Source organism: Mastigoproctus giganteus, chromosome 10, assembly GCF_048544385.1.
Source record: "Mastigoproctus giganteus isolate SK-2022 chromosome 10, ASM4854438v1, whole genome shotgun sequence".
Lineage (NCBI taxonomy): Eukaryota > Metazoa > Arthropoda > Arachnida > Uropygi > Thelyphonidae > Mastigoproctus > Mastigoproctus giganteus.
This window is the reverse complement of record NC_143584.1, coordinates 219268804-219290067: the sequence shown is the minus strand read 5'-3', so window position 1 is coordinate 219290067 and position 21264 is coordinate 219268804. Positions and strand designations below refer to the sequence as shown.

General features: G+C 37.4%; 1 protein-coding gene across 11 annotated transcripts in view; it reads left to right on the top strand.

The window, feature by feature from the left end:
* Rab3-GEF (Rab3 GDP-GTP exchange factor) overlaps positions 1 to 21264 on the top strand; it is a 973693-nt gene that overhangs the window by 703900 nt on the left and 248529 nt on the right. For all 11 annotated transcript variants that reach the window (XR_016547514.1, XM_090382519.1, XM_090382521.1 and 8 more), the window contains exons 28-29: positions 17966 to 18130; positions 19398 to 19470. Coding sequence is in view for 10 of the 11 variants with exons in the window: in XM_090382519.1 (XP_090238645.1) it covers positions 17966 to 18130; positions 19398 to 19470 (238 nt within the window). In the remaining variant the exon portion in view is untranslated. The remainder of the gene's footprint in view (positions 1 to 17965; positions 18131 to 19397; positions 19471 to 21264) is intronic.

The following is a 21264-nucleotide window of genomic DNA, read 5'->3' as shown; positions in this document are numbered from 1 at the left end:
TTGCTGTGTAAACTACCTCAATTTATTATTCATTTACCATTCTGCATCACCATCTTGTCAGTGAAAGTGGCATCTTGTTGTTTTATGTAGTCGAATAGAGACTGTATAAGACAAAGGGGATTAACCAGTGCCATAGAAACCCTGATTTATTGTGCAACCTATTTAACTTTCCCTGTATAAGCAGGAGTGTAATACTGCAATTCATTCAGAAATAATATTCACACTTGGCAGCATTATAAGCTATTGAAGGGTGGGGTGTGAAAATCAACAAGTCCAACTGAAAATCAGCACTTAGTTTACAAAAAAAAAGTACAAAAAAAAAAGTATGATTATAATATTTTAAAAAACAGAAATTTATTATTTTGAATATTTCTGACTCAGAAATATTCTAAATCAAAAACGTTCAAGAAATGTTTTCCACTTCATATTTAACACCATCAATGATGGGTATATAATCTCCCACGCCAATAATACTAATTCAGCTTCTTCCCCCAATTACTCTCAAAAATTTCTTTAGTGAAAATATCTAAATGATCTTGCTTTGGTTTGGTTGCAAGGCTGTTTGGTCAGTTTTTGGTACCTCGATTATTACACCTAGTCATGTAGTAACTTTGGATGGGCACCAGTAAAATAAATTTTATTGTTTCTAATTAGAACTACTTGTCAATTTCTAAAATCTGCTTGTTTTTGTTTTAATTTTGTTGTATATTTTTAGCATATCACAACACATTGACCCAACTACATAAGTTAAAATACAGGTTTTTGTACTTGTAATAAAGTTCATGTTTAATTGTGCTCATTTTATTTTTCAACTTTGATTTTCACAATATAAGTATATTATTAATTCCATTATTAAGTATCAATGGTGTAGCTAGGGTAGGGTCAGTAGGTGCATTGTACCCCCGATGCCGAAATCTGGTATTGTGATGCTTTTTTGGACAGCAAATGCCACCTTTTTTTTGTGAATGTACCGGCTGACAAAAAAAATCCTGGCTACACCACCATTAAGTATGTTATTTCTTAAAAAATTAACATTATGCAGCAACCATTTAGGTTGCTACAGAATTTAAGTTTGTTTGCCTGATGGTCTAATTTTGAATGTTTTTTTTAATAAATGTGTATGTCAATTTATTATTTTTTTTTAAGAATGTACATAAAATTAGTATTGTGTTTTATCAATACTGCACTCACTTCGGCAAGATCAAAAATTCCTCAGAATATTTTGATGCTTTTCAGTTTTTTAACAGTTTTACGTCTTGTTAATTAATACTTAAAATATTCTTAGAAATAGTCATAGAATTAATATTAAATTGTGTATAAAATGTGGCATTATATTATGTAATTAAATATTAAGCATTCTATTATTGTTATTTTTTTTTATCAAATGTTCAGTTCAGTTATCAAATGGCAGTTATCTGTAATTAGATGTAGTGTACTAATACCATACTTTAATGCACAAATTGGAGCAGTATAGTATTAAGGGTAAGTTGTTACAATGGATAAAAGGGTGGTTGAGTGGGAGAAGGCAGAGAGTGGTAATCAATGGACACTGCTCTTCGTGGATTAATGTTATTAGTGATGTTCCCCAGGGGGCAGTGTTAAGCTCATTGTTGTTTTCTGTATTTCTCAATGATATTGATGATGGTATATCAGGCTTAATGTCCAAGTTTTCAGATGATACAAAGGTCGGCAGGGTTGTTAATGACACTAATGACAGTACGCTGCTGCAACAGGATCTAGAAAAGTTGAGCAGATGGGCTGAGAGGTGGCAAATGAAGTTTAACACTGACAAATGTAAAATACTACATATGGGAAGCAGTAACCCCAGAGTAACATATCAAGTCTGTGGTACTACACTGACAGTGGTAGAGAATGAAAAGGACCTGGGGGTAATTGTGCAGGCAGATATGAAGTTTTCTGAGCAGTGCAGACGGTCTGCAAGAGTAGCTCATGGTATCTTGTCAATGATATACAGGAATTTTTCTAGCAAGGATAAGGAGGTGATTATCCCCTTGTATAAGGCAATGGTCAGGCCACACCTTGAGTACTGTATATGAGAAGTTTGCCTTTAGCCAGCAGGTGGTTTGATTGCTGGAATAAACTTCCATCTGTTGTTGTAGAAGTTGATAGCTTAAATAGATTCAAGGCAGAACTTGATAAACATTTGGAGCGAATGAATAGGCGAAATAAGGGTGTTTTTTTTTTTTTTTTTTGGGTTTTTTTTTTTTTAGCTGATGTTATATAAGCTTGCTTCCTTGCATCAAATGCCTTTGCTAATATTAATGCTTAACATACATATTTTTATGTTATTGTTATTATTGGAGGTTTTACAGCACAACTGCAGCTAAAGGCCATTACACCAAACAATGGTAGGAGATAACAGGTGGTATTAAAAGTGAGATGTGTGCATTATGTGGGATTTATTCTGTCATAGCATTGTATGTTTGCACTATATTCTGTCATAGCATTTTATCTTTTTTAGGAAAGTGAAAACTGCATTAATATCAGATCTGTTGCCTAAAAATTGTTGCAAAGTAGGAGTGATTTGAGCTTCATGCCATGATAAGAAAGTGGTTTTTCATACTTCATTATAGAGAGAGCAGTCAACTATGATATGTTGGACTGTGATATGAGTATGGCAGTTCAGACAGAAAGACAGATCTGAGGATGTTGTTATGGGAGTTTCTGGCACAAGGGCTGCATAGGCCATATTATGTCTACCAAAGTGTGTTAGGTTACATGTGATAACAGCTCTGGGAGCTATTAGAATCGATCATACATTTTAATTCTTTCAGGTAGGAGAAAATTCAGTTTTTCATCATTACCTGTGATGCTGCTGTGTGACAGAGGTTCTTGTAGTAGTAGTAGTTGCCCATCCACCCCAGGTGCCTTTCTTATGTTTAACTTCAACAAATTCTCTTCCACTTTGCTCTCAGTTATTACAAAATCATTAAGCACCCTGCTACAATGTGATGCAACAAAGCAAGTGTGCGAGCTTATGCAGCATCAGCCGGGAAAAAAAAAAAAATCACACAATTCTCTCCAAATGCCTGTCCAGTTCCTCCTTAAATTTATTAGCATTAGCATTAGTAGAGGCATTTGATGCAAGAAAGCAAACTTATGCAGCATCAGCCAAAAAAAAAAAAAAAAAAAAAAAACCCACTTCCACTTCACCCCTCTGTTCGTTCAAAATACCTGTCCAGCTGAGCCTTAAACTTATTTAGGCTATCAACCTCCACCACAAGGGATGGCAGTCTGTTCCACCAACCAACCACCCGCTGGCTAAAGGCAAATTTCCGCACGTCTATCCTACATCTGTCTTTCCTCAATTTGAATTTATGCCCTCTCAGGTGATTTTTCTGAGCTAGAGGAAGAATCCCATCAGCATTGAGCATGCTTAAACCATTCAAGGCTTTATACACCTCTATCAGATCACCTCGCTGGTGCCTAGTCTCCAGACACTGTAATTTGCAAAACTTAAGCCTTTCTTCGTAAGAGCACCCCTTTGTTCCATTCACTAATCTTGTTGCCCTTCTCTGTACTCGTTCCACCAGCTCTACATCCTTCTTGAAATGAGGCCTCCAGACCTGTATACAGTACTCTAGGTGTGGCCTGACCATTGCCTTGTACAATGGAATAATCACCTCCTTATCCCTGCTGGAAAAATTCCTATATATCATTGACAATACTCCATGAGCTACTCTTGCTCAGAGAACTTCTCTTGCTCAGAGAACTTCATATCTGCCTGCACAATCACCCCCAAGTCCCTTTCATTCTCTACCACTGTCAGTGTAGTACCACAGAGTTGATACGTTGCTCTGGGGTTGCTTTTTCCCATGTGTAGTACTTTACATTTGTCAATGTTAAACTTCATTTGCCACCTCTCAGCCCATCTGCTCAACCTTTCCAGATCCTGTTGCAGCAGCATTGTGTCAGTAGTGTCCTTGACAACCCTGCCAACCTTCGTATCGTCTGCAAACTTGGACATTAAGCCTGATATACCATCATCAATATCATTTATAAATACAGAAAACAATAAAGGCCCCAATACTGAACCCTGAGGGACTCCACTAATAACATTAGTCCACGATGAGCAGTGTCCATTGATTACCACTCTCTGTCTTCTCCCCCTCAACCACCCCTTTATCCATAGCAGCAATTTGCCTCCAATGTCACACTGCTCCAATTTGTGTAGCAGTCTTCCATGTGCAACAGTATCAAAAGCCTTTCTAAGATCCAAGTATATAATATCAAAGTTATTCCCTGCATCCAGTTCTTTTGTGACTGCATCATAGTATCCAATCAAGTTGGTCAGGCAAGACTTCCCCTTAACAAAACCATGCTGTGTCTGAGCTATAACTGAAGTCTTGTCTAAATGATCCTGCAGTGCTTCTTTAACCAGTGCCTCCATTAATTTTCCTGGAACAGAAGTTAAGCTCACAGGTCTATAATTACTTGTGTCAGCCTTTGATCCTCCTTTGTGAATTGGGGTCACATTTGCACATTTCCAGTCTATGGGTACCTCCCCTGAGTCCAAGGAAGCTCTCATAATTATGGCTACGGGTTTGCTTACTTCCTTTGCTGCCTCCTTTAATATAACTGGATAGATCCCATCCACCCCGGGTGCCTTTCTTGTGTTTATCTTCAACAGTTTCTCCTCCACTTTACTCCCAGTTATTTCAAGATTCTGTAGCTTACTGCTAGAGTTGAATACACCTCTGGCATTCCCCTTGCTGAATAACTCCTCATCTGTGAATGTCGATGCAAAATATTCATTTAGTTTGTTAGCTACCTGAGCAGGATCATCAACAGTTGACCCATCAATATCAAGTGGACCAATCTGATTCATCCCCTTCCTTCTAGAGTTTACATAAGTAAAGAACTCTTTGCTGTTTTTCTTTGCATCCCTTGCCAAGGATTTCTCGTAATCTGCCTTCGCCTGCCTAACCTCCTTTGTAACTTAGTTGCATATCAACTTGTATCTATCATAGGCTTCTGTGTCATGTGTTAATTTGTAAGTATCCCATGCATTTTTCTTCTCTGCCATATGCCTCATTAGTTCATCTGACATCCATTTTGGCCTAAACCTTGAACAATATTTCTTAGCTGGTATGTAAAGCCTAGTAGCTTCCAAGATAAGTTCTTTGAATGCTTCCCATTTTGAATTTGCTGTTGGTAACATCATCAGTTGGTCCCACTGTATAGAATTTAAATACTGTCTCAGTCCATCGTAGTCGCCTTTACGGAAGCAATAACCCTTCCCTTTACCCCTAATGGTAGTTACCTCTTTCAGTAAATCCCAGTTCAGCACACTGTGATCACTGGCACCTAGTGGTTCATTTATCTGCAGATTCTTAATGCATGAAGAATCACTGCTGATAATCAAATCAAGAGTATTACTCCCTGTAGTTGCCTCCCGAACATGCTGATGTAGAAAACAATCATCCAATAAATCCACAAAAGCCCTGCTAGTGTGTGAGTAACCAGCCCTCAAATTCCAGTCAATATCTGGGAAATTAAAATCTCCCATTATAAGACTCTCTGATTTACTGGCCCACTCTATTTCCCTGTACAGTTCCTTATTATACTCATCAGAGTCATTAGGCCTATAGCACACTCCTACTCTCAATTTTGATCTCCCAATGCTTATGTCACACCAAACTGACTCAACACTGCACTGTCCAGCGATGTCGACTGGCTTCACTTCCTTGGTTTTTATGTGTTTCTTAACTAATAGCATAACCCCTCCCCCCTTCCTATCCTGTCTATCCTTTCTGTAGACGTTGTACTCCCCAAATTGCATTTCTGCATCCCTTATATCTGTGTGACACCACGTCTCTGATATCCCAACAATATCTGCCTTTGATGTTTTGAGCAATACCTCAAATTCATCAAATTTATTTACTAAACTCCTAGCATTGGTGTACATGCAAGTATACCTGCACCTGTTTCTATTCTTAGCTACCCTAACACAACCCATGTGTTTACTTGTACCGCAATGGCTCCCAGCAGTCTCTGAAATACCATGCATCTTGTTTTTCAGGCTTCTGCTCATTCTAATAGAAGCAGTGCAAGAATCTCTTTCACCTCTGCCAGTGGCTACTGTCAATCTATTGGTCTTTGTCTCCCCCCAAGCTAGCAGTTTTCCGACCCACCTAACACTGCCTCGATAGCATCAGCAAATATTCTTGCATCCTTTCTATTTAAGTGTATCCCATCCCTGTAGAAGCAATCTCTCCTGTTAACAAGTACAGTCCAGGCTGAAAAAAATTCTACCCCTTGAGCCTTGCACAATCTTTCCAGGGCCAAATTGATCGACAAGGCTCTCATCATATACTCCCTCCTATCGTGTCTGGGCAGAATTGCAGACACTTTCAAATTCAACCCTAATTCTCGGCTTTTGTTCAACAGTGACCTGTACTTGTTAAGTAATTCTGCCGGTCTCCTACTCTTAATATCGTTAGTGCCAACGTGTACAACTATATCATCTTTTGTGCCCTTAAAAGATGATATTCGCTCTACAACGTCATCAACCTTTGCCCCTGGCAGACATACCCTGGTCCTGTTCCACCTATCTTTTTTACAAAGCATGTTCCCCGTTTCCCTGACAATAGAGTCACCAACAACTACTAGTTCCTTCGGGACCAGCGCATTCTGCCTTGGGGGTTGTCTCTGTGTCACGCGATGCCCAAGTGCAAGCTCTGGCGTTGATGTGGGCAGCTGAGAGCTTGATGGGGCCCCTCAATTTAGTTTCTTCGAGGGCATCCACCCTGTTCTTCAAGCTCTCATATAGGCCCACAAGAACGCCGAGTTGTTGCCTGATATCGATACACTCCTTGCATCGCGCACACAAAGACATCCCTCTTGGCAGTATCATGTCCCGTAACCGATTGCTCTGCAAACATCAAGCAAACAGTGCATTTTATAAGGCTGTGAGTCAGAGGACAACTGCCCCCCTCAGTTCTGCTCTGAGCCACAGCGTTTCCATTAGTTTGAGCCTTTTGCTTTGCTGCTCTGGTCTGAGTCATGATTCTATTAATTTATTAATTAATTATGTTATGTTATTAATTATGTTAAATATAATTAATTATATTATGTTTGTAATCTAAGTCGTTATATTTATTTATTTAAACGTACAATTTAACTCCTAACGAAGTTCAACTAACGCTATCTAGTACGGCATACAACTATCGTATCACAATGGCGGGAAAATTACGAACGGTACCGGAGTTGAAACACGTGGAAACCTTTACCGATACTTTTATGCAATTACATGGCCGAGTAAAGAATAATTACACCAAGTTAATCAGAAAATCACAAAATAATGTTATACTACTAAATTTAAATCAAAAGTTTTAGAAAAACAATAATTTCAAATCAATAAATAAGAAAAATCCACTTAGCGGCTTGGAACACGACCGTCTCTAGTAGCCTCGTCAGCAGAGATTAACCTATCAACTTCCACAACGACAGATGGAAATTTGTTCCAGCAATTACCACCCGCTGGCTAAAAGCAAATTGCTGCACATCTATTCTATATCTGTCTTTTCTTAATTTGAATTTATGCCCCCTTAGGTTTGTGATCTGAACAAGTGGAAGGATTCCATCAGAATTCAGCGTGCTCAACCCATTCAAGGCCTTATACACCTCAATCAGATCACCGTGCAGGTGCCTAGTCTCCAGCCACTGCAATTTGCAGAACTTAAGCCTCTCTTGGTAAGAGGATCCCTTCATTCCCCTCACCAATCTTGTTGCCCTTCTCTGTACACGCTCAAGCAAATGTAAATCTTTCCTAAAATGAGACCTCCAGACTTGTACGCGGTACTCAAGGTGTGGCCTGACCATTGCCTTATACAGAGGTACAATCACCTCCTTTTCCCTGCTAGCAAAATTCCTATATATCATTGACAAAACCCAATGACCAGCCCTGACAGCATGTCTGCATTGCTCAGAAAACTTCATATCTGACTGCACAATTACTCCCAAGTCTTTTTCATTTTCTACCACTTAAGTGGTAGAAAATGAAAAAGTACCACACAGTTGGTACGTTTCTCTGGGGTTACTTCTACTCATATGCAGTACTTTGCATTTATCAAACTTCAGTTGCCACTTCTTAGCCCATCTGCCCAAATTTTCTAGATCCTGTTGCAGTAGCACACTGCCATTACTGTCATTAACAACCCTGCCAACCTTTGTATCATCTGCAAACTTCGACACTAAGCCTGATATACCTTCATCAATATTATTGATAAATATATAAAACAACAGTGAACCCAACACCGAACTCTGTGTGACTCCACTAATAACATTAGTCAACGTAGAACAGCACCCATTGATTACCACCCTCTGTCTTCTCCCACTCAACCATCCTTTTATCCATTGTAGCAACTTAACCTTAATACCATTCTGCTCCAATTTGTGCAATAGTCTTCCATGCGCAATAGTATCAAAAGCTTTCCTGAAATCCAAATATATGATATCAAAATTATTTTTTGCATCCAGTTCCTTTGTAACCACATCATAATATCGTATCAAATTTGTCAGACAAGACTTTCCCTTAACAAACCCATGCTGTGTCTGAATTATTGCTGCAGTCTTATCTAGATGATCCTGCAATGCATCTTTAACCAGTGACTCCATTATTTTACCCGGAACTGAAGTTAAACTAACTGGTCTGTAATTACTCCTGTCACCCTTCGATCCCCCTTTGTGCATTGGGGTTACATTTGCACATCTCCAGTCCATGGGAATCTCCCCTGAGTCCAAGGATGCTCTCATAATTATGGCTAAGGGTTTGCTTAGTTGCTCTGCCGCGTCCTTTAATATAACTGGATAGATCCCATCCACCCCAGGTGCCTTTCTTATGTTTAACTTCAACAAATTCTCTTCCACTTTGCTCTCAGTTATTACAAAATCATTAAGCACCCTGCTACAATTTGATAACCTTCTGCCATCTTCAAACCTTAATAATTCCTCATGTGTGAATGTAGATGCAAAATACTCATTCAGTTTGTTTGCTATCTGAGCAGGATCATCAACAGTCGAAACATTGATATCAAGTGCACAAATCAAATTCATCCCCTTCCTTTTAGAGTTTATATAAGTAAAGAAATCCTTGCTGTTTTTCTTAGCATCCTTTGCCAACGATTTCTCGTAATCTGCCTTTGCCTGCCTAACCGCCTTTGTGACCTGATTACAGACTAGCTTATATCTGGCATAGGCTTCTGAGTCGCTTGATAATTTATATGCATCCCATGCATTTTTCTTTTCTGTCACGAGTCTCATTAGTTCTTGATAACCATTTAGGCCTAAACCTTGAACAATATTTCTTAATAGGTATGAAACTTTTAGTAGCTTCCACGATTAATTCCTTGAATGCTTCCCACTTAGAATTTACTGTTGGTAACATCGTCAGTTGATCCCACTGTACAAAATTTAAAAACTGTCTGAGACCACTGTACTCACCTTTACGGAAGCAAAAACCCTTTCCTTTACCCCTGATGGTAATTATATCTTTAAGTAAATCCCACATCAGTACACTGTGATCACTGCCACCTAGTGGTTCCTTTATCTGCAAATTCTTAATACACGAATAATCACTGCTGATAACCAGTTCAAGCGTATTACCTTCTCTGGTTGCCTCTTGAACATGCTGCTGCAGAAAACAATCATCCAATAAATCCACAAAAGTCTTACTAGTGTGCGAGTGACCAATCCACAAGTTCCAGTCAATATCTGGGAAGTTAAAATAATAGTAGTAGTAGTAGTAGTAGTGGCACTTGATGCAAGAAAGCAAGTGTAGGAGCTTATGCAGCATCAGCCAAAAAAAAAAAAAAAAAAAAATCACACCATACCCTCCAATTGCCTGTCCAGTTGCTCCTTAAATTTATTTAACCTATCAACTTCCACAACGACAGATGGAAGTTTGTTCCAGCAATTAACCACCCGCTGGCTAAAGGCAAATTTCCGCACATCTATTCTACATCTATCCTTTCTTAATTTGAACTTATGTCCCCGTAGGTTCGTATTCTGAACAAGTGGGATGATCCCATCAGAATTCAGCGTGCTCAACCCATTCAAGGCCTTATACACCTCAATCAGAACACCGCGCAGGTGCCTAGTCTCCAGCCACTGCAATTTGCAGAACTTAAGCCTCTCTTGGTAAGAGGATCCCTTCATTCCCCTCACCAATCGTGTTGCTCTTCTCTGTACACGCTCAAGCAAATCTACATCCTTCCTAAAATGAGGCTTCCAGACCTGTACGCAGTACTCAAGGCGTGGCCTGACCATTGCCTTATACAGAGGGACAATCACCTCCTTTTCCCTGCTAGCAAAATTCCTATATATCATTGACAAAACCCCATGACCTGCCCTAGCAGCCTGTCTACATTGCTCAGAAAACTTCATATCTGACTGCACAATTACTCCCAGGTCTTTTTCATTTTCTACCACCTTAAGTGTAGTACCACACAGTTGGTACGTTTCTCGGGGGTTACTTCTACCCATATGCAGTACTTTGCATTTGTCAAGGTTAAACTTCAGTTGCCACTTCTTAGCCCATCTGCCCAAATTATCTAGATCCTGTTGCAGTAGCACACTGCCATTACTGTCATTAACAACCCTGCCAACCTTCGTGTCATCTGCAAACTTCGACATTAAGCCTGATATACCTTCATCAATATCATTGATAAATATACAAAACAACAGTGGACCCAACACCGAACCCTGTGGGACTCCACTAATAACATTAGTCCACGAAGAGCAGCACCCATTGATTACCACCCTCTGTCTTCTCCCACTTAACCATCCTTTTATCCATTGTAGCAACTTACCCTTAATACCATTCTGCTCCAATTTGTACAGTAGTCTTCCATGCGCAACAGTGTCAAAAGCTTTCCTGAAATCCAAGTATATGATATCAAAATTATTTTTTGCATCCAGTTCCTTTGTGACCACATCATAATAACCAATCAAATTTGTCAGACAAGACTTTCCCTTAACAAACCCATGCTGTGTCTGAATTATTGCTGCAGTCTTGTCTAGATGATCCTGCAATGCATCTTTAACCAGTGACTCCATTATTTTACCCGGAACAGAAGTTAAACTAACTGGTCTGTAATTATTCGTGTCACCCTTCGAACCTCCTTTGTGAATTGGGGATACATTTGCACATCTCCAGTCCGTGGGAACCTCCCCTGATTCCAAGGATGCGCTCATAATTATGGCTAAGGGTTTGCTTAGTTGCTTTGCCGCCTCCTTTAATATAACTGGATAGATCCCATCCGCCCCAGGTGCCTTTCTTATGTTTAACTTCAACAATTTCTCCTCAACTTTGCTCTCAGTTATTACAAAATCATTAAGCACACTGCTACAATTTGATAACCTTCTTCCATTTTCAAACTGTAATGATGCCTCACGTGTGATGCAAAATACTCATTCAGTTTGTTTGCTATCTGAGCAGGATCATCAACAGTCGAACCATCGATGTCAAGTGGACCAATCATATTCAGCCCCTTCCTTTTAGAGTTTATATAAGTAAAGAAATCCTTGCTGTTGCTGTTTTTCTTAGCATCTTTTGCCAAAGATTTCTCGTAATCCGCCTTTGCCTGCCGAACCTCCTTTGTGATCTGATTACAGACTAGCTTATATCTGCTACAGGCTTCTGCGTCGCCTGATAATTTATATGCATCCCATGCATTTTTCTTCTCTGTCACGAGTCTCATTAGTTCATTTGATAACCATTTAGGCCTAAACCTTGAACAATATTTCTTCATCGGTATGAAAAGTCTAGTAGCTTCCACGATTAATTCCTTGAATGCTTCCCACTTAGAATTTACTGTTTGTAACATCGTCAGTCGATCCCACTGTACAGAATTTAAAAACTGTCTGAGACCACTGTATTACGGAAGCAAAAACCCTTTCCTTTACCCCTGATGGTAGTTACCTCTTTGTGTAAATCCCACTTCAGCACACTGTGATCACTGCCACCTAGTGGTTCCTTTATCTGCAAATTCTTAATACACGAATGATCACTGCTGATAACCAGATCAAGAGTATTACTTTCTCTGGTTGCCTCTCGAACATGCTGCTGCAGAAAACAATCATCCAATAAATCCACAAAAGTCTGACTAGTGTGTGAGTGACCAACCCACAATTTCCAGTCAATATCTGGGAAGTTAAAATCCCCCATTATAAGGCATTCTGATTTACTGGCCCACTCTATTTCTCTGTACAATTGTTCATTGTACTCATTCGAGTCATTAGGCCTATAACACACTCCTACTCTTATTTTTGCTTTTGCAGTGCTTATGTCACACCAAACTGACTCAACAGTGCACTGTCCATCTATATCAACTGGATGCACTTCTTTTGATTTTATGTTTTTCTTAATTAACAGCATAACACCTCCTCCCTTTCTGTCCTGTCTATCCTTTCTGTACACATTGTACTCCCCAAATTCCAGTTCTGCATTCCTTATATCTTTGTGACACCACGTCTCTGCTATCCCAACAATATCCGCCTTTGATGTCTTGACCAACACTTCAAATTCATCAAATTTATTTACTATACTTCTAGCATTGGTATACATGCAAGCATACATGCTCCTATGCCTATTCCTTGTTACCCTAACACATCCCATATACCCAACTATTCCAGGATGACTGCCATCCGTCCCTGAAACCCCCAACACCCCTCGCTCCAGGTCGCTTCTTATTCTAATAGAAGTTGTGCAAGAATCACCTTCACCTCTGCCTGCGGTTACTGTTAAACTATTAGTCTTTGTATCCCCCCAAGCTAGCAGTTTTCCGACCCACCTAACACTGCCTCGATAGCATCAGCAAATATTCTTGCACCCTTTCTATTTAAGTGTATCCCATCCCTGTAGAAGCAATCTCTCCTGTTAACAAGTACAGTCCAGGCTGAAAAAAATTCTACCCCTTGAGCCTTGCACAATCTTTCCAGGGCCGAATTGATCGACAAGGCTCTCATCATATACTCCCTCCTATCGTGTCTGGGCAGAATTGCAGACACTTTCAAATTCAACCCTAGTTCTCGGCTTTTTTTCAACAGTGACCTGTACTTGTTGAGTAATTCTGCCGGTCTCCTACTCTTAATATCATTAGTGCCAACGTGTACAACTATATCACCTTTTGTGCCCTTGAAAGATGATATCCGCTCTACAACGTCATCAACCTTTGCCCCTGGCAGACATACCCTGGTCCTGTTCCACCTATCCTTTTTACATAATCATATAATGTCTTATAATGGGGGATTTTGTAAAAATCCCCCATTATAAGACATTCTGATTTACTAGCCCACTCTATTTCTCTGTACAATTGTTCATTGTACTCATTCGAGTCATTAGGCCTATAACACACTCCTACTCTTATTTTTGCTTTCGCAGTGCTTATGTCACACCAAACTGACTCAACATTTAAAAGCTCCCTCTCAAACCTACTTAAAGTAGGTTTGAGAGGGAGCTGAAAGTAGCCTGTCGGGCACTTTTGAACAAGCTACATTCAATGGGTGTGTGCTTTACTGATAGTGGTTGCAAGCAAGTGCTTGCACTGGCCATTAGTTTTAATGAGGATTTTCTGGCACCAGGGTAACTAAGGTTAAATTGTGCCTGTCACAGTAATTATGTGAAAGTAATAATATTTTTCTGGTCATGTGTTAGAAAAGTTTGTATAAATGAATCTGCTTTAGAAAATTAAATAGGTTGGACAGATTTACTTCATCGCTAAGAATATGATTCATCCATAATGAATTATTCTGGGTTAGAAGATTCTCGTTTTAAAATGAGATTTAAAACTCGAGCAGTTTGTTGGTTGGGACAGTCAAGGAGGATATCTTTCACCATTAGTAGGGTGGGACAGTGAGGAGGAGGATCCTCACCTATAATCCAAGTTAAGATTATATTATAATGCAAAACCTTTTTTGCCACTATACCTAAAATATAGTTTTTCTTGTATGTAAAAGTTCAAACGTACACAGTGTGGCAATTGGAAACTGAGACTTATGCTAGTAAAAAATAATGATCCCATCTATGAGTAAACTAACCTTAATTTATTCAAAGTAACTTCCTCCTGTGGCCACACATCACATGCAATGATCACAAAGAGACCGGAACAACTAGTGGAAGGTATACTGTTGTAAAGTTCTTGCCACAAGTTCTCGTCTTGTCTCATGTGGTAATGTGTAATGTTCTCTTCACAGCTCTTTGAATTGTGTCAATGTCATGAAAATAACAGCCTTACAGTAGTGCCTTGAGCTTCTGGAACAAAAAGAAGTTGCACATGGCTAAGTCTGGTAAATACAGTGGGTGCGGCAGTATGCAGACTTTTTTGCTATCCAAAAATTCCTGAACAAGGAGAGCCTTGTGGCTTTGTGTGTTGTCATGCAAGAGGAACCAACTGCCATCTTCTCCAGACTGAGACTGCACACAGCAGATTCTCTGCAACAAATGTTTCAAAACATCCAGATAGTAGGCAGCAGTAACACTTTAGCCATTGGGCACAAACTCTTTGTTCACAATTCCCTTGCTATCGTAGAACACTTTCTACAATGGCAAGGGGATACGAGTATGGTTTTGATGGAGTGGCATAAGTCAGTATATCACCATTGGATTTATACTAATGGAATCTATATTCACAATCATTGATCAAATGAAAAGTTTCAAGATATTTTAAGAGTTGGTGTTTGATTGATATCTTCATTATTTTGAAAAGATTAAAGTTCTATAGGATGATAATTGGAAGTGAGGGGTGAAAAATCACCCCTCACTTCTTGAGAACTGAGGAACTCAGATAGGAGCAAATTTACAAGCAGAAGTAAATTTACAACCACAAATGGAATAAGAAAATGTGAAGAATATCACCAATGGTCTTGTTTTCAAAACCTATGCTCCTGATCTTGCTTGGCATCAAGATTGTTCAAAATTCTTCTAACATATTTCTATTGGAAGACCACAGGAGATATTGAGTAGAGTGTATTGAGTATGGTATAAGTTGATTTACTTAGAGCATTGCCGACCGGGCTAGCCAGGTGGGTAAAGTGCCTGCCTGGCAACCCAAAGGTCATGGGTTCAAATCCCGTCTCAGGCTTGGATCAGAGTAAAATGAAAAAACTTTGGGAGGTGCATTATGGCCACAGAAGCTGATGCACCAACAACTAACAAAAAAAAAAAAAAAACTTAGAGCATTGATACAATGACTTAGAAGAAAAGTAGGTGGATGGTTAGTTTTACCCTTAGCTGAGAATGCAATGGAACATTAGATTGTGGGAGTATAAATAGACAGAAATTGTGGCCAGTAGCTCTGTCCAAGAAACCAAAATGCTTGACTACCATTTGTACAAGAGGCAAGTTTTCTGCTCTTAGCCTGTTTAAAATCGACTGATTAATAACTATTTTACAGTTGTTTCGGGCTTTAGTATAGTCAGAAAATGAATGTGGTAGTAGTAGTAGTAGTGGAATGCGATGCAAGAAAGCAAGTGTATGAGCTTATGCAGCATCAGCCAAAAAAAAAAAAAAAAAAAAAATCACACCATTCCCTCCAAATGCCTGTCCAGTTCCTCCTTAAATTTATTCAACTTATCAACTTCCACAACGACAGATGGAAGTTTGTTCCAGCAATTAACCACCTGCTGGCTAAAGGCAAATTTCCCGCACATCTATTCTACATCTGTCTTTTCTTAATTTGAATTTATGCCCCCTTAGGTTCGTAATCTGAACAAGTGGAAGGATCCCATCAGAATTCATCAGAATTCAGCGTGCTCAACCCATTCAAGGCCTTATACACCTCAATCAGATCACCGTGCAGGTGCCTAGTCTCCAGCCACTGCAATTTGCAGAACTTAAGCCTCTCTTGGTAAGAGGATCCCTTCATTCCCCTCACCAATCTTGTTGCCCTTCTCTGTACACGCTCAAGCAAATCTACATCCTTCCTAAATCTATCTTCTATCTATCATCCTTTCTGGTGATAGATAGAAGGATATATATGCCAATTGACAGAAGCCATTTGATATATGCTACATTCTTATATTGAACAGCCCTTTCACATTTATTTTAAAACCAAGGTTTAGTTAAAGGACGAAATTTTGCAGTGCAATGATGAACAAAGGATTTCATCCCTACAAGAATAATTTCACTGATATGATCAGAGTAAATTGGGATTTTAAATTTTAAAATAGTAATCCAACCAAGGAAAAGAGGAGTAGAAGTCATGAAGATTACCCCCATTTAGCATTCTTGTAATGCCACACAACAAAAGGCTGAGAATGTCTTAGGCCCATTAGAGAAGGGGCCCATCACTGAGCTTGATCTGAGGTATGTAAAGGACTATTATCATTAGCTGTGTACTTTGAAAGGTTATTGGTATGAAAGAGAGTGTTTGGTGTGAGGTTATGATTATTTGGTATTCTAACAGATAAATGAACAAGTTATGTAGTGTCGTTAGTAACTGCAAATGCTTCAGCAGCTCTATCATAACCTTGTCATAATCTTTTCATAAACTCAAAATGACTTTGCTCATACTGCATGACAGAAGAGAAGGAGATTACTGGAGTTTTCTCTGAAGACTAAACACGGGTTTCACCATTCTATCCTCCAGTAAGCAAAGTGATGGTATTGCCTTGTGACAGAGGGGTATTATTCTGCCATACGATGTGGTTGCCAGATTTCAGTCCATGCTTATGTTTGTTCCATGCAGTGTTAATGCCATCCAAAGCATTGCCCCATCTTTTTCCTACAGTTTCTGGTTAGAATGGAAGTGGATGAGATGTGGCCTTGTAATAGTTAATCCCCTCTCTTTCCACATGAGCAGAGAGTTCCATTGGTACATCTAATAGAAACAGTAGATAGCAGATCCCTGACACAGCTCCACATGTCAGGGATGGTGACAGTTTCTGCTGTTTTAAGTGGCCAGTCACTCATCATGAACAACATAACCCAGCATTACACTACAATACATTTACACCACTTGATCTTGATCAATTGTATCGTATCGTCACGATGTACACAGTGGAGTTGCTATTGTTTTATCAGAGCCATTAACACAATAAATAAATAAATAAATCAAATGCAATGGTATGAATGCCCATAATTACCAGCTGTGAGGTATATCTCCTCCATATTTTATCAGTAAAGTTTCTCTTTTCTAATAAAAAGTGTCCATGTGTTATTACTGGTTGTGGTGTTGTTTCACATCAAAATTCGTAATTTTACCATTCTTCTTTGAGGGATCTAAGCACAGTGTCACAAAATATATACTATTATGGCTGAATATTACTGTGGTTTTTTCTGATATCATATGATTCCGGCCCTTAAAAAAATGAGATTTCTGGGCACAACTCATTTTATACAGGTTGGTGCACATTTGACAACATATGCATAATTTCCTGGCATCTTGTCAATACTTGGCCACCTACCTCTCCAGATCTTAATCCTTGTGAATTTGGTTATGGGGCTAGATTTTTGAAGGGCACAGTGTTTTCCTGTCCTTAATTAATACATAACAAAGACTGTTCCCCCATTTTCACTGTAACAAGCATTTTTTTTTCACAGCCTGTAGTGTTCCCACACTGTACTGTAATTTGATAATTGTGCTGTGTGTTGGCTGTGTTGCTGCATGCGATTCCAAACACACCAGGTGTCAATTACTGTTTTTTTTTCCCCCCCATCTTTTGCGTCTGTTCTAAATTTGTTCACTCCTAGTGATTTGTAATTTGTCACCTACTTTAATTATAACCACCTTATATGAATGTTTCAAAGAATAACTAAAAATATGTCTTAATTTTGTTAACAGTTTACTAAGGTTTTATTAATGATACTTTAAGGAAAATTCAGGAAATTACATTTTTTTTTTCCCTAGTAACATTTATATTTATATTTTTTTATTGTTTCTTTTCATTTTTATTATACTGATGGTCTTCATTTGAAGTTTCAGATTTATTTATTTTCCAATAGGTTCGTGATGACGGCATAATACTACGTAGTGTTAATGGAACAATAGTAGAAAGATGGTGGTATGAGAGGCTTGTTAATATGACTTATAGTCCAAAAAATAAAGTACTTTGTTTATGGAGAAGAAATGGAGGACAAACTCAGCTGCATAAATATTACACTCGAAAGGTTAGTATTTAGTAAAAGTATATTTAATGTATGTCTTTGTCTTGAATGCATACATTTTGGAGTCAGCTTGAGCATGAGAAGTCCATCTTAGAAGGTTTATTGCTTTCCATGGTGTAATTATTGAAACTTGGAAAGGTTATTGTCTTCCATGGTGTCATTATTGAACTTTAAAAAAAAAAAAAAAAAAAATGGGCACAGGAGGCTAACTAGATGCATTCTCCATTTTATTCACAAGTAGTCAGTACTGACCTTGGAAATTTGGGTACAGCATAGAATGGCGGGAGAATGTTATCCCAATTGGTTGTATTGTATTACTTAGTGTGAGATAGCTGTACTATCTTCTGTGCTACCTGCAAGAACATATACTGTCCATTCTTATGTTATCACATCAGTCCATGTAATTCCATATTTATTAACCACTGTTGTTTATTAACGTTTATTTTATGCTTAATTATGGCAGGTATGCACAGATTATTTTCAAATAATTGAGCATGTAGTCTAGTTTTATGATAAGTTTAATTTTCTTCCGATTTTTATTCAAGTTTATTTTTCATGATGATATTTCATATTATTATTTGATTTATTTATTTTTTTTTTATTTGTAATGATGGACTTACCGAATTTAAACAATATTCAATTAAAAGCTGATATTAAATGGCTGTGCTCACGGTTAGCATAAGCACAGCAACCACATCTCAGAAATATATCTACAAGATTAGATGAAAAAATATACTTCATATAATATTTTTTGGCAGTATGTTTATATATTTGATTTTTTGTAATAAAGATTTAACTTTTTATATCTTAATTTCGATGTTTGTTAAGTAGCATTAAGAACTTGGTGGAGTTTACTGTGCTATTGTCGTTACTGGTTATTATGCAATTTATTCTGCTCATCTTAGAAGGCTTATTGTAGTTCTGTTTACTGGAGTTCTGTTTAATGGTTAATTTAAATGGATGTTTCAGTTTTTCAAAAGAATTTGTGGAGCAATACAACTGTGCTGTAGTAGTTGATCTGTGTAAGTTGGCACAACATTCAACCAGAATGTGAAATGTAAAGATTTTTCTAAGATAGATTTGAAATGTAAAGATTTTTCTAAGACAACCCAGTCTTTCAACTCAACCAGTGTCGTCATTAAGGAAAGTTGTATTGGAAATTTCTAGGATAATGCAGTGATTTAGAACATTTTGAATTAAATATATACAGCTATAAATGATTCAGTTAGAAAAAAAAAATGTTTTTTTTTTTTCATTGCCTTTATTTTAGTGTCGAGATCTGTATTATTGTATAAAGGAAGCGATGGAACGTGCTGCAGCTAGAGGAAATGGTGTCTTGCCTGGTGAGTAAATAAAACAGCTTACTTGAGAAGTTTCCTTTATCTTTATATGATTCTTTTACAAAACTTCTTTCATTATGAACTCACTGTGAACTATAGTGTCACATATGCTCTTGATTAGAGCAAAACCTGCCATTCACACAACTGGCATTAATTCATAGGCCAAAGCCAACATTGAGTTTGTGCTAACACTGCTTGGAAATTCTTGTAATTTGTTGCATTACATTGTTACATCAAACAATATATTGTATGAAAAATGAGATTTATATATGTTAATTTCATGTTTCAGATAATCATTTCCTGCATTTTTCAGATATAACTTATTAACTTCAGTGTTTTGAGGTGTTGTGATGGTCTAGTCTATAGGTCTTTAGTCTTTTGTACAAAGGAAAAAAAAAACATGATGTTTTATAACATGTTTCACTTTTTTTTATCGAGAAGCACTAACAACAAAATACATACAGCTTCCGTTGTCCTGTTTTTCCTGTAAATCCCATTTACTTGAAACATATCCTCTATCTCTTGTACATAATTCAATATATTTGCCATAATTTTTGATTTTGATCATAATTGGTGCAATGCAATATAATATTAATTTAGATTAACACAAAGTATTTGTGGGTAACTTTTTTGTCAAATTGTCCTGTGTGCATTATATCTTGTATTTCTTATATCTTTCTATATTTCTGTTGTATATTTTCCTCTATCTTTGGGCATGGCATCTGATTTTCCTGAAAAACAGTGTCCTTTTTTTTTTTATTAAGGACAAGATATCTGAAACATTCTACTGTAGTTTAACTGACCCTTTAAATAGAAATCAGAAATATAAACTGGAACTTATTTAGTAGATTGCAGGAAATCAACTTATTTTGCTTTAAACTGCATGTTCCAAGGTCAATGGCTCTCAACCATTTTTGGCTATTACCTGAAATTATAACTTCTCAATTATTAGGCCTGTAGCAAAAATTAATTTTTTTTATTTCATTATTAATTTATTTCCATTTTTAAGTTATTTAATATTAAAATAAATATGATGGAATTGGTATTACCGTTTTTCTAAACAACAACTCACTCTGTACAAACCTCAAATTCACTCTACCATGGAGTATTCTTCTCACACCTTGTGTGGTGCCCAAAATCTCTCTCAAGCATGTGGAAATCATTCAAAAGAAAGTAGCCAGATTAATTAGTGACCCATATCTTCAAAGTCAAAAACTTTTGATTTTTTGAACCTTAAAATTGTAAAACATTCAAATGTATAACATTGAATCACATCTGCAAAAAATAAATAAAGAAAACTATTGGTATAGTATTAATTTAAGTATTAGTATTGGCCATATAGTGCAAGAAAGCAATGGGCTTTTTCTGCTAAAAAAAAACAAATAAACAAATGAAAAAATAATAAAAAATATATTAAAAAAACAAAAATAATAAAAATATATTTTTTAAAATAATAAAATTGAATAAAAATAATAATCAATAAATCAAAAAATAATAAAAATATGAAGGAAAATATAAAAAATAAAAAAGATATATAAAAAAGTAGACAAGAAAATAGACCAATTATATGCTTCCTTCCTCACTTAGATAACTATCTGACTTTTGAATTTCTTCAAACTGTCAGCCTCAACTATCTGTCGAGATAAGCTGTTCCAGTAATCAACAACTCTCCAGCTAAAAGAAAACTTCCTGCAATCCAGGAAATCCATTAAAAGGCCTGGAAGGCAGTAATTTTAATATGATAGCTCTTTGATTACCCAGTAATCAAACACCCAAATTCCTAGGTTTTATATTGAA